This window comes from Lissotriton helveticus, chromosome 6 (genome assembly GCF_964261635.1).
Source record: "Lissotriton helveticus chromosome 6, aLisHel1.1, whole genome shotgun sequence".
Taxonomy (NCBI): Eukaryota; Metazoa; Chordata; class Amphibia; order Caudata; family Salamandridae; genus Lissotriton; species Lissotriton helveticus.
Genome location: NC_136067.1, coordinates 229,405,720 through 229,419,990, shown reverse-complemented (window position 1 = coordinate 229,419,990; position 14,271 = coordinate 229,405,720). Strand labels below are relative to the sequence as shown.

General features: G+C 45.4%; 1 protein-coding gene across 3 annotated transcripts in view; it reads left to right on the top strand.

Annotated features, from left to right (window-relative positions):
• The window catches only part of PLA2G7 (phospholipase A2 group VII), a 324,365-nt gene that overhangs the window by 99,308 nt on the left and 210,786 nt on the right, over positions 1–14,271 (top strand). For all 3 annotated transcript variants that reach the window (XM_078647671.1, XM_078647670.1, XM_078647672.1), the window contains exon 2: positions 3,705–3,828. In XM_078647671.1, coding sequence (XP_078503797.1) covers positions 3,730–3,828 — 99 coding nt within the window. In that variant the 5' untranslated portion in view covers positions 3,705–3,729. The remainder of the gene's footprint in view (positions 1–3,704; positions 3,829–14,271) is intronic.

The window sequence follows — 14,271 nt, the reverse complement described above, 5'->3', positions numbered from 1 at the left end:
TCGACAGCAAGAACCTTCGTGGGACAGCTCGCACCTCCATCCTGGTCGCCGACAACGCCTCCTGGTCCGAGAGACTGCAGAGCCCAGCAGCGCCCACTCACCTGACTGCGGTGACTTCGCCCGGTGCCATCCTGGTGCCCACTTAATCACTGGCTAGTGATTCAAGAACTTGGTCCCCTCTGCTTTCAGGTTTTCTTCTTCCTTGATCCAGGCTTGGATCCATCGAACTTTTCTTCACTGGTCGCCTGCCAGCAACTTCCTTCTTCCAGGCTCCTGGTCCGGCACGAGGATTCCCGACGTCTTTTCAGACCTATGCAGCTGCAGCCCCTGGGCTAGGTAACTTCGGCATTTCGGTGCCCCAGCATAGCCTCACTATCCAAGGGTCAGGATCCACTGTCGTTTTCTCCCTATCAGGTCGGGTTCGCCCGTGAACACTAACTTTGTGAATTCTAGCTTCCATAGACTTTGTCCCGCATCCCGCGTGAGAGTGCACACTCTGCACCCGAGTTCCCTAGGCCTCCTGCTAGTAATCTAAAGGTTCAGTAGTCCAGTCCTAGCGATCCCAAAGCCTCTGAGAATCGTTACTTACCTGCTAGTAATTCGCATTCCACTTTTAGAGTATATGGTTTTTCGTGCCCCTCGGGCATTTGTGTATAACGTGCTAACTTAAGTATTTTCATAAGAGTTTTGTTGTGTGCTTAGCACCCTGTCCTCATAAAGAGTACAGGGTTGTTGTGATTCTAATAAATACATTGTTTATTTTCATAACACTTGTGTGGTGTCCTTTCACTGGGTGTTCAAGGGGTAATGTGATGGTAAAACAGCTGGCTTAACACGCCCTCTAGAGTCTTAGCCTTAGACTGCTCGTATCCATGCTACTAGGATAGCTGGTCTATAAGGTTGACTTACAACCAATCATCAATGAGGGTTGTTTGGACTGATATATAGTGATCACTAGAATAGTGAACACTGCACATCAGGCCAACTTCTCACAGGGACTAAGAAAAAATTTCGATGGGGGGGGGGGGGCTGAAACTTTAGGCAATCGGCAGAGTGGAGCTGTGTTGTTGTACAGTGCTTAGCTCTTCTCTTGGGCCAGCACTCTAGACTCTAGATCACTGTGGGTGTTCCTAGTTCTGGAGCTCTCCTTCGCCCTGTTGGCAGTTGGAGCTCTGGTCAGATGAGGGATGGACCTACCTGTATCTGTGCTGCAATAAAGCTGTTTCTTCAAGTACCTGTCCGTGAGATCATCATTTCACCTTACAACAAGCTGCAGGGGCTTTTAGAAGGGGTGAAACAACAACAAAGCCCCATTAACATGCACAAGGTCTTTTAACCTCATCTATGCTGGTGACGGAACCACTCCGTCACCAGCCACGGACGCGCTGTGCTGGTGACGAAGTGTTCACGAATTGTGCTTCGTATTCTCCAAGACCAATACTCGAGATTTTGGAGCCTTAACACACTTTGCTTCTCTACTTGGAAGCTGTCTGTTTTGGCACCACAGCTTTCTCTATTGTTTTAAGGGTGTTTTAAATGGGGGAGCAGGAGAGAAAACCAGTGCAGGTGTGGGGGTGAGGATTTCGGTGTGTGATGAAGGTTAAGCTTCAAGACTAGGTACTGTTAAATTTAAGGGACTCAGGAACATATTTGTTGATATTGTAGATTGCGTGCTCATTTCTGCTGCCTGTGCACGCGGGCTTCTCTTATTATCCTTGCACCTGTAAAATGAGCAATGTATTATTTTTCCTTCCACTTAAAAGCACAGGTTCCCATTACTGACATCCCTCGGGTCTGTGCATTTTCTGCCTCTTTGGCACCGACCTTCTCCCTTCCCCACTGTCCCCACAACTCTCTGCATGTTGTCCATGCCCAAAGCAGAATTAAATTACATTGTATTTCATTTACTTCTATAGTTCTGTCCCTATGTACCTAAAGGTGCACTCAGAAAGTACACCCTAAGGAGGTCATTACCATTGTTAGTTTTGTTGAGAAACTACGGCTTGTAAACATGTCTTAGCTATTGGTTGAGCGTGAAAGTTTCTCATTTTCTTAACAAACTTAGTTGAAGTTGTGCATTTTCAGCAGTATGTTTAATGTATTCGTCCACGTAAAGTCTTTTATCTAGTGTGAATCACAAATGTTTGATCAAGGCATTTGGCAAGAAAGGCGACATCCCCCAAATTATTTTACAGCAAAGTAGCTGCCCAGTACCAATCGCTTTACATCCTGGTGCCTATTATTGTGCAACTCCCTGCCCACAAAAATTACAAGTATTGGAGTGCAGATTGGAATCTAAGGACCTGATTAAGAATTTGGCAAATGGAATACGCCATCACACATTTTATGGCTATTTAGTCAGCCATGTTACAAGTGCATTATATCCTAAGGCATATGCAATACCATGTGGGCAAGATATGCATCACGTTTGTGACAGAGTATCCCATCTGCGAAACTCAAAACCTGACCTTTAGTCTGTATGACTGTCTCACCTCTAACGTGAGGTGACCCATTTAACGTGAAATTCATGAGAATCCTATATTCCTCTCTGTCACCCCTCTATCTCTCTGTTAGACACTCATTGACTTTAAGTTGTCTCTTGCCAGACATTGAGTAATTCATCCAGATCTTGGTATTGTCTTTCCATTCTGTTACCTACAATTATGAATACTTTATGCATAAAATACATTTGGATTCCAGGACTGGAAAAGGTACTTGTGCACCCCAGATACACCAGTATTGAGACATCTGCAGAGTTTGATCAATACCTGTCTAGTCTCAGAGTACCAAAAGCCTGAGAGTGCTTGCATATCCCCTCTAACTTGGCCTGCGGTTTGTCTCCTGCACGGTCCGAACTCCCACAGTGGACTACTACCCTGATTTGTAGTGCACTCTGGTATGATGGTACAGAGACCTCCACAATTCTAGGACAATGCTTACCCATTCTTAAAGGTGTGATGCACTGCTGCACGTCAGCGCTGGCATACTCGCAAAGCTCTAATAAACTACCTTATGTCAGACTGAAAATTGTGTGCCAGAAGGCACATAAATTGATGATCTTCTCAAAACTGAAACTAAGAGAATAGTGCCTTCAAATGATGGTCTCTGCACCTCAAACATTATGGTCTAAACGTGCTGCTTTAGTTGCACAGGGCACATAGACACAATCTGCTGCATCCTGATTGGCTATTCATATCATTACCTTCTACTGTGTGACAAGTCCTTACAATTTCCACAGTTGACATTCTCACTAGGTGTGTACCCCTAGGACTCCCTTTGCTGGAATCCAGAAAAATTCTTCATGCTGAACTAAGTATGCATGGTTGTGGTGGAACACAGGGTTTTATAATGTTAACAATTATGTTGATGATTTATGGCACCACTATCACAAACTGATTTGTCGGGTGCTGCCCAGCTTGGCCACACTCATTCTTTCATCCTCACAATGAAAGGTTGTATGTAGCCCCCTGATTACAACCTGTGATCTGCTGTGGACTCATGAAGGTCTGCAGCGCGTGATGTACCTATTGGACAACCTTTTCACGCAGTATGTCCTTCTTTGCAGCTGCCAAATTGTTGTCAGAATACTTGTCAGTATTTATTTGAGCTCTACTAAAAATTATTCACAGAATGCTCTCAAAGTGAACGGCATGTGTGGGCTGCTTCGCTGATAGTATTTTCAATGATGAACCTCTGTTTTTCAGGTGCAGATATTGGAGTGCAAACACAATGGGGAGTACCAGCAGCACCCCATTTCAAGGGATCCCTGGAGGAAAAGGACCTTATACTGTGGGATGTACAGACCTAATGACAGATCACACTAGCCAGGTATGACACGTCATTCTCGTCTGCGCCATTTTACTGAAAGTGACTTATACAGTGATTCTCAGTATAGCCACAACCAGTGCTGGTTGTCAGGGGATGGGATCTGGCAGCAGGCATCAGATTGGTCCTACAATCAGCAAATCGTGACACATTACTAGCTGGGCTCAAGGTCCCAGCATTTGCCAATTCTGGTGTTGTTGAACAGAGAGAACTTCCTTTCATATTACTTGTGGCAAACTTGTCTTTAGCTTTGTTTTAGTAAATAAAGCAATAAAATGCTGCGCAAGAGACTATAACTAGACGATTGAGATGAATCCACTTGCATGATGGTGCCACGACAGATATGTATTGACTTACTTTACCCGCAGGCCTTGGTTTCAGTATTCTGTGACCCAGCCACATTACCACAGTCCCAGTTTGAGAGGCAGTAGGGCAGTCCTTATTGATCTCCATTTCTGTGCCCTTGAACTTGTTTTGTTTGTAGTGCTGATCCCACCATTAACACAGCTTGCAGTGCTGCACGTGGCATCACTATGAACTGAACCTCTTCATGCAGCTGAACGCTGGCTTTGCAAAAAACATGATTGCGGTGGCTAATAGCTCTTGAAAAGTGCAAAACCAATTGACCGCTGTTGCGACAAGTCTGGACTCCACCAATGAAGTGCACGAGTTAGCCGTCCTAATATTTAATATGAGCTACTCAGTGAACTGTTTTTATGTATTCACTTGTAGGCTGCTGCTTCATTTTCTAGTGTGTGCTCAGTGGACATCTTTTCCTGGCCGGTGATTATGCTTCCTCTGATTAGTTAATCATAGTAGCCTCAGTCTTGATGAATAAAGATACATATTTCGTGGAAATACATAGGTTTACTGTGTGTTTCCTGGAATGAGAGGTAGTTGAAGATTAAGATAAGCTTTATTGTCTCTAAAACCCATCTAAAGTTTTCCCTTTTTTGCTAGTAGCCCATTAAATTATCCTTGGGTAATGAAAGAGGAAGTCTTTGCATCATTTGCTGTGAAACTAAATGAGCGTTTCTTTGACCTGACGAGTCTTGAATAGAAAATCAACCTATTCACTGAAGTCATTTTCTAAATCCTCACCTGCACTCCCACATCGTGCCAAATGGTCCAATTACTTGCTATTTCTGAAAATAACTTTGTCTTTTAAGTAGTGTTAGACCAGACATCCTTGTTGTGGTCTTCCCCCAAACACTTTGCCTACTCTCCTGTTTTGCTGAATTTGTTTTTGTTAGCTATAGAAAACTGTGCACTTTACCACTGCTTACCAGTGCTAAAGTGCTTGTGCTCACGCCCTCAAACATGGTAAAATTGGCATACATGGAATTGTTATATTTACTTTACCTGTGAGTCCTCAGTAAATGATACTACGTGTACCCAGGCCTCTAAATTAAATGCTAGAAGTGGGCCTGCAGAACTTCCCTGTGCCACCCATTAAGGTGGCCTTTTAAAACATCTCCTAGGCTTACCACTGCACCCTGTTGTACAGTTTTAAACTGCCATATTGACCTGGCAAAATACACCTTTTGCTAGACCTAAACCTTCCTTTTTCATACACGCAAGTCACTCCTAAAGTTGGCCCTAAAGGCCCATAAGGCAAGGTGCATTTTATTGAAAAAGTAGGACACGTGTTAAGTTTTACATGTCCTTAACAGTGAATAACTCCTAACAGTTAAAACTTTTCACTGTTAGAAGGCCTATCTCCCCCATTCACTAACAATGAGTTTACCTTATTACACCAATTAAGTATTTTTGGATTGGGAGCAAATGGAGATATGCTGGTTGAACTCAAATGAGTTGTAATTTAACGCCCTATTTAATGGTGAAGTGGAATTTCAAGTTACAATTCAGAAACTGCCACTTTTAGAAAGTTGGCATTTTTTTCCTAACCATTTGTGCCTTCTGCTAGTGTCCTGGGTCACATAATTGTGTATAGCCTTGCTGTTTAGGTTTGTGTATTGCCTCCAAACTGTAACACAAAGGGGTCTTAGATGTGGACAGGATGGACCATCCTGGCATGATGACTGGGAGGAACTGCACCCAGCCCTACATGCACTTTAGAGGGCTCCGCCTCACCTCACTCATACACAACAGAACCTGACACCCGCCTGCCCTGTTTTGTTACCCCCAGACCGTTTGGATCCGTGACAGGAGAAGAACTTTCCAGAACCAAATGTGGGGGTAGGCCAGGGAGACCCCTGCACAAAAGCTAGCACTAGGTATAAATATCGGACCTTCAGAGACACTCATCCAAGGACTCCTGGACCTGTGGATACTACAGAAGATGGATTGCCCAGCTGCAAGACGACTGACCTGCTACTTGAGAACTGCTTTGCTGCCTGAGATGGAAGACTGGACTTGCTTACTTTCATCCCAGGCCGATCTGAGTGACTCCACGTGTTTTTTTTAATTTTTTAGTTGGCTGATCTCCGGTTTGAGCTACAGTGACACAACAAGCTCCAGAGGCCTCCCTGCAGATGCCCAGTTGACGTGCCTGAGCCCTGGAGTGAGTTTCTGGTCCCCAAATAGTGCTCCCCGATCCTGGACCCTTGGCTGGCATCAGGTTGAGCTCCACCAAAGAAGAAAAGATTAAATCTTTGACGTTTCGGCTCTTCGCGACTGCAAATGGGGCCATTTGTTCCGAAACTCTGTCTCCCATGCCAACTCTAAACTCTGTGAGTTCTGTTCTTCGCAATACAGCGGCTGCCAGCGAAAACAGGCAACATGAGAACTGCACTTTGCACTGCATCGACAGCCTGTGATGGCTGCTAACGTGCAGCTCCAGCATCTAGCATCTGCGACACCAGGCTGGCTGTTCACGCCACAGCAACGACCATCCACAAGGCTCTCCCTGCTCCTTGCTGTATCTTTCACCGCGAAAAGACCTCTTTGCGCCAGACTTTGAGAAGGTACCTTTTTCAGCTGGACTATCTCGGTTCCTGTTTCCGGTCAGCCTGAACTTGTGATTTTTCCTTGGTCTAGCACAACCAGATGACCCTGAGTCGCGCTTTGTGCTTTTAGGCACTATTTTCACTAAACATTTTGAAATTGACTATTTCCGATTCTATTTACTGGAGTTTTGTCATTCTGGTATCTTTTTATTTTATTAAAATGTACACTGTTTCCAAGCTGGTTTGGGATTTATCGTGTGTGGTGTTTTTGCTGTATTACTGTATGTATGCTGTATGCTGCATAAATACTTTACACATTGCCTCAAAGTTAAGAATGACTGCTTTGAGGGGGACCCCCAACAGCCCAGATGATGCAGACTGGACCAGGGAGTTCAGGTTCTCTAGACAGCAAGGGTGCCTGACAAGTGATAGTGGGGAGAGGAGATTTGTGGTTGTTCTTTGATGGTTCGCAGGTTGCCTCTGCAGCCCAAGAGGACGCCCAGCTACACACTGCAGGAGATACACATGGGCCAGGCCTCCATACTACGCTACCAAACGCATTAAAGAAGATCCATCAGAGGGGGATTTGGGAGGGATAAAGCCATAAAACTACACCGGTTCCTGATGCTAGAAGATATGAGAAGTACTTCTCTGCCAACCGCTGCCCAGTTTTTTCTTTTTTTATGGTTGTGTTTATTGATAATTGTATCGCTATTACTTATTCACCTAAAAATAGGGATGTGCAGCTTCTTTAACATTTTGATTGTAACCCATGCACTGGCAAGTACTTGCCACACGTCTGCTACTAAGATTATGTACTGATATATGTGATCTATATGTTTGTACTGTGTATTACTGGTATGTGTATTCCGAAACAAAAACTAGGTGGCAAGCTACTAGAGGGTTAATGTAGTGACTTTTGTGGTTCATTGTGACAAGAATTGTGGTTGTTGCTTGAATGGGGCTTTCACCTCCCCAACCAATAACCCATTTTCTTACAAGTAATACACATTTTAAGTGTTCTGCAACTAGACACATTATAGCTTATTTCCCAGATCACATGGGGCATCCTTCTGGTTCTTAGCTTATGCGCAAAGTTGCAAATTTAGGATGTCCCCTCTGTGCCAGAATGGATCCCAAAACTTTTTGTAGCTTTGTTCCTGTGCACTGCTAGTGGCATTGTGTGGCTCCACGCTGTCTCCATACTCCTCTGGTAGTGACGGAGCAGAGTCTCATATAATCGCCTTCCTTGCACACTGATGACCATTTGTCTTTTCCTTCTCTACGTGCTCAAAAGCAAAGTGTGAACAGTTGTTGGTACCAGAGTGCTAATCCGTAACTTGTGACCGATATAGATGGTAAAAAGAGACCACGTCACAGACTAGGATGGCATTGAGGAATCTCCAGTTAAAAAGTGACTGACCAACGTAAAGCGCATTACCTAAGGTAAGTGCGTGGTTTTATGATGGATAATTTGAACCACAGAACCCTCACCTCAAGATGGAGTCTGTGCCGTGGTCTTGGGCCAAACAGTTTTACAGAACCGAGTGACTGAAGCATCCTTTCCGCTGAACCTGGCTGTCAAGGCTGTAGTGTTTTGTGAGCTTATGCACTGATGCCCACGATGCACCCAGGCAGATGTCAAGGACAGGCATCCCTCGGGCCAGCACAGTGGTGGCAGCCTTTTGCGAGGCAGAATGCTCTCCCGGGCCTTCAAGGAGTTGCTTCTTGGCTACAGTGTATTAGATTTTAATGCAGAGAAATGTCCACTTCAACATGGTCCTCTTCTTCACAGCCTTCCCTGTCTTTGTTCCAGAGAATTTCACAAAAAGTTGATTGTCCATTTGATGGTCCATGGTATGATAATGTGTATTTTTAAAGCCCTTTTGAGGTCCAACTGATGAAGCCTCTTCTCTTTCGAGAAGTGAGGGAGTGCAAAGGATTGCCCAACTTGGAAAGGAGTCACGGCGTTTGGTAAGAAGGTAATCTGAACACTCAATGACAATCTGTCATGGAAAATGTGGTGTAGGGCAGTTGCACTGCTCACTGTGCCACTGGAAACTAGCTACACCCAAAGAAGAGCCCTACAAATGGTGACACTTATCTTGGGTTGCTTGTTTTGAGGTTCATTGAGGGTCTGGCAGTTCGGGCTGGACTTTTCCTCTTATAGCAGGGCCAAGACTGATGTGCATATGCCTGGGTCCAAACTGAGGTGGCTTGGTGGGCGGTGGTGAGCGGGAGGGCGATGGATTTAACCCAGGTCTCTTGTCTGGGGGTGAATGTTTGATTCACTCAACATTCCATCCATCATTTGTTGCCTCAGCAATATCACCAACAAAGGCAGAATATAAAGTTTTGATCGAAGTTTGCCTAGAAGGAGCAGAACCACAAAGCTACAGGAGCACCATGCCCTTGTCCTGAGTAGTTTGCATAGAAGGAGCAGAACCACAAAGCTACAGGAGCACCATGCCCTTGTCCTGAGTAGTACACTCAGTAATAGTTGTGAAAACGCATTGATTCTGCCTTCGAGGATCCAGACATCCAATGAAGATTATCTGATGACTTCCAGGTTTTGAGGAGAAAGCCAAGGAGGCTCCTAGAATGTTTTGACCTTAGCCCTTGAATTAATTTTAAATTTAGGAGCACCGTAACCCTTTTAGCTGCTCAGGCTCTTACCATGTATCTTAAGGCTTTTTTGTTAGGTTTGGGCAGTTTGTGCTTAAACCTTTTATAACTTTTCTTTTTTCAAAAAAGGTTGTCAGGCCAAACTTGTATCCTTGTTTTTCAACATCTCGAGAAATCTACAGGTACCATGGATTTGTATATTTCACTATGAGGAACCGAGAATATATACAGTTCTGTTTTGGAGGTCAGGAGGATGAATGTGCTGTGCAATAAAATGTTTTATTCTTTTCTCACAATGGCATTAACAAAAGCTTTGCTGTACTAAGATATCCGTTTTCCCAGCTTGCTGTGCTAAGATCACTGCCTTCTCATCTTTGAGTAACAAATAGAGTTGTTACAGAAAAACAATGTTTACCACATTTCTTGCAATTTTCTAAAATATAGTCCATTTTTCCAACTTTTTTGGGGGATTCGACATACTATATCAATTTGTGGTGGAAACTGGCCAAAACGGCCCACATGGTGAGCCGGAAAAGGAGTGCATTTAGAAAAACTAGTAAAATCTACTGAGCCTATTGGAATGTAGGATGTGGCTCTCAGGCACTGTTCTAAAATGGTTTGCCTCTTTTCTCTACAATAGAACTCAGAGAATCAAATCCAATCAAACACTATCCAACTCCAGTCCCTGCTCGCTGGGTGTCCCCTAGGGATCCTCGCTCTCCCCCACGCTCTTCAACCTCTTCATGGAACCACTCGCTGTAATCCTCAAAGACTCAAACATCCAATATCACATGTACGCGGATGACACCCAACTGTACCAGAAACTCGCTTCCTCTGAAGTTATCAAGTCATTCAGCGGAACCCTGCTCAAAACTCTTAATTGGCTAGCATCCAACCACCTCAAACTAAATGCCCTTAAAACAGAATGTTCGAGGCATATGAGCTGCAGATTACACACTGTGCATAGATGGCCACCTAGTGTTGGGCCCGGATGTTTGCAGTTTGTTTTGTTGTAGAAAAGTCTTTGGAAGTCACAAGATAGATGACTCCTCCTTTGGATGATACTGCACATGGGCATCGGCTCCATCCCCAGACTGTTTTTTTCCGCCACCAGGCTCGGATGTGTTTCCAGCGCTCCGTGTTGAAACAGAATTCCTTCGGCGCGCAATCCTCACCGGCTTCTAGAATCTAGTTCCGAACGCTTTTCCTGTCGACGCTACTTCTCAACATCGAGAACTTCGATTCTGGTCGTCGTCGACGGCCTTTGGGCCTAACTAGGCCTCGACTCCAGTTCATGGAAAGGATGCCATTTAAAAAGTTTCCTCAATGTGGGTCGAAGTTTCCCCACACCGACCTTCATGAGGTGTGTAACCTCTGCCTCTCCCAGGAGCATGAGGCTAAAGACTGTTCCGCCTGTGCCTCTTTCCGCTCCAAAAAGACGATCCGGGACCGAAGAGCCAGGAGAACAATGGCTCGATCTTAAGCTCCGATTCCAGACGACATCTTCGAGGAGGGCGTCGACGTCACAGAACAACATGGTGTAGAGAGCAACCCCGAGGCAGAAGATTTTGATGTCGAAGAAGTTACTCCAGCTCAACGGGTTGTAAGTAAGACCGTCGACCCCCCAACCCTTCCTCGACACACCCAAGAAAGGCTCTGGTCACACCCTCGCCGACACTACTTCTACTGCCCCACCTTCGGGCCCGGCTAAGAAGCTATCGAAGCCTTCAGGCGACTCTGGCTCGAGTCGACCACCCCACGGTGCCAACGCACACCCATCGGCACCAAAAAAGACAACTTCAGCTTCCACGTCGACATCTAAACAATCAACACCGAAGCCTGCCTCCGCTACCTCGGCACCGAAACCCAGGTCGGAACCAAGCAAACACGCTTCGGATTCGAAAAAACTACCAGATCCGAAAAGACCATCGGATCCAAAAACCATACCGGAGCCGAAAAAAGCTTCGGAGACGAAAAAGACTCCTGCTTCCCTGGTAAAGGACATTGTCAAGAAACCAAAACAAGCCGCTTCGGTGCCGAACCCTTACTGCGCACCAAAAGATCGACCTCCTGCAGAGGATTTAACTTATCCAGACCCTGCTCAAAAGACTCTAGCTAAAGATCCAATCACTGGAAAGTTAATTTTGGCTTCAAAAAAGCGACCACTGGACACTCCAGCTCCGCATTCAAAGAAGGACATGGCTACCTCTCCTTTAAGACTGCCTTCCCCTTCTCTTTCACCTGTACCATCACCACATCCTCCCATACCACAGCATTCCCCAGCATCCTCTATCATACCACACGATGACAACAGGGATGATGGCTCTGATGAAATGGGGCGTCATATACCTGATCCAGCCACTCCTACAGGATCACCTGACTAGTGGGATGATTATACCACCCCTGATGTCCCAGATCGCCCTCAGGATGACTTATACCCCTCAAGGCCTTCCCCACCAGAAGACTCTACAGGGTTTAATGAATTAATCCACAGGGCTGCACAATATCATGGGGTAGACATACACACAGACCCTGTAGAAGAAGACTTCCTAATGGATACATTTGATAATGCACAAAGGTCCTCATCCATTTTACCAATGCTTAAAGGAATGATTAAGCATGCTCCTGAAGTCTTCAACGACCCAGTCAGAACTCTGGTCATTAACCCTCGTATAGAGAAAAAATCTAAAGCTGCCCCCTCAGACCCAGCATATAATTAAAGGTCCAGTACCACTAGACTCACTTGTAGTTTCCAATGCACGCAAGAGAGCAAACTCGCAAACATCGGGTGATGTTCAACCACCAGATAAGGAGTCTAAGCTACTTGACGCATCAGGGAAAAGAACAGCATCTCAAGCAGCAAACATGTGGCGTATCGCAAATACACAGGCATTATTAGTCAGATACCTCAGGGCACATTATGATGAGTTAGTCATTAATGAAACACCTCCCTGACCGGTACAAGGATAGAGCTAATGAGCTTATCCAAGAGGGGAAAAACATCCCAAACACCTCTGTTCGGTGTGCACTCGATGCAGCAGATACTGCTTCTAGGGCAGTTAACACCAGCGTTTTACTACGCAGACACGCCTGGCTACGTATATCGGGATTCAAACCTGAGGTACAAAGTGCCATTCTTAATAAACCCTTTGATGAGCAACACCTATTTGGACCTAACGTGGATGTATCACTTGAAAAAATGAAAAAGGAAACGGACACCCCCAAATCTATGGGAGCCCTGCAGTCGCAGGCTCCCAGACGTTCATTTCGTCACTCCTCCTATAGAGGTGCCACCAGGGGATACTCGTCAGACACAGCTTCTACCTCATACAAAGCCCCTACACAGTCCACTTACAGCAAAGGCTACCAAAGGGGTGGTTACAGGGGTAACGATAACAAAGGCAGAGGTAAAAATAACAACTCCCGCTCTGCCTCTATCCCTGCCCAATGACTCCCTTCCCCTTCCCCCGTCCCATTCCAGTCCTGTCGGGGGAAGACTTCAACAATACCTGCCAGCCTGGGAAAGCATCACATCAGACAGGTGGGTGCTCCAAATAATTCAATCAGGTTACTGTCTGGAACGAACATCTACCCCCCCAAACATACCACCCAAGCAGCGTCCAATGTCACAAGAACATTTAACATTGCTCAGACAGGAGGTAATATCACTCCTGCAGAAAAATGCAATAGAAATAGTTCCAGAGCATCAGAAAAACAAAGGAGTATACTCCCTATATTTCCTAATACCAAAGAAGGACGGATCTCTAAGACCCATCCTAGACCTCAGACCTCTAAACATTTACATGCAGTTGGATCATTTTCATATGGTCACACTCCAACAGGTCCTTCCACTTTTGGTACTAAACGACTTCCTTGTCACTCTAGATCTCAAGGACGCCTACTTCCATATTTCCATCCAAACAGCGCACAGAAAATATCTCAGATTTGTGCTAGACGGGGAGCACTACCATTTCAAAGTGCTCCCATTCGGAGTTACAACAGCACCAAGGGTGTTTTACCAAATGCCTAGCAGTAGTAGCAGCACACTTAAGAAGACAACATATTCATGTCTTTCCATATCTAGACGACTGGCTCATAAAAGCCAGCTCATACAGCCAGTGTGTGCAAAACACTCGCGGTACTATTCAACTGCCTCACGATTTGGGATTCACAGTAAATCACACCAAATCGCATCTACAACCCTCGCACATACAACAGTATCTCGGCGCTACAATAAACACCCAACAAACGCTAGCTTATCCCTCTCCAGCCAGGATAACAAGTGTACAAACTCTACTAACAAAATTCAAACCGCAACACCCGCTAAAAGCTCGAGTGTTCATGCAGCTCATAGGAATGATGGCATCTTGCATATCTGTAGTACGTCACGCAAGACTGCAAATGCGTCCACTACAAGAGTGCCTAGCACGCCAATGGAACCAGGCTCAAGGTCAATTAACAGACCTAGTGTTGGTAGACAGTCGGACTTATCGTTCTCTGGAATGGTGGAACACCAAAATCTTTCCAAAGAGCGACCATTTCTAGAGCCAGTTCCTCATATAGTCATGACAGCGGACGCATCGCTCTCCGGCTGGGGAGCTCATCTACTGCATCACACCATGCAAGGCAGGTGGACACCGCAACAAAAGCTACTCCACATCAACCACTTAGAGTTGCTAGCTGTGTTTCTAGCCCTAAAAGCGTTTCAAACTCAAGTGTCTGGCAAAGCAGTCCTAGCCCGCACAGACAATATGACAGCTATGTACTACATAAACAAACAAGGGGGACACACACTCTCTGCAGCTCTCTCAGTTAGCACAGCAGATATGGAGATGGGCTATACCACTAAAGATCTTCCTCTTAGCCCAACACGTCCCAGGAGTACAAAATACTATGGCAGATCTGCTAAGTC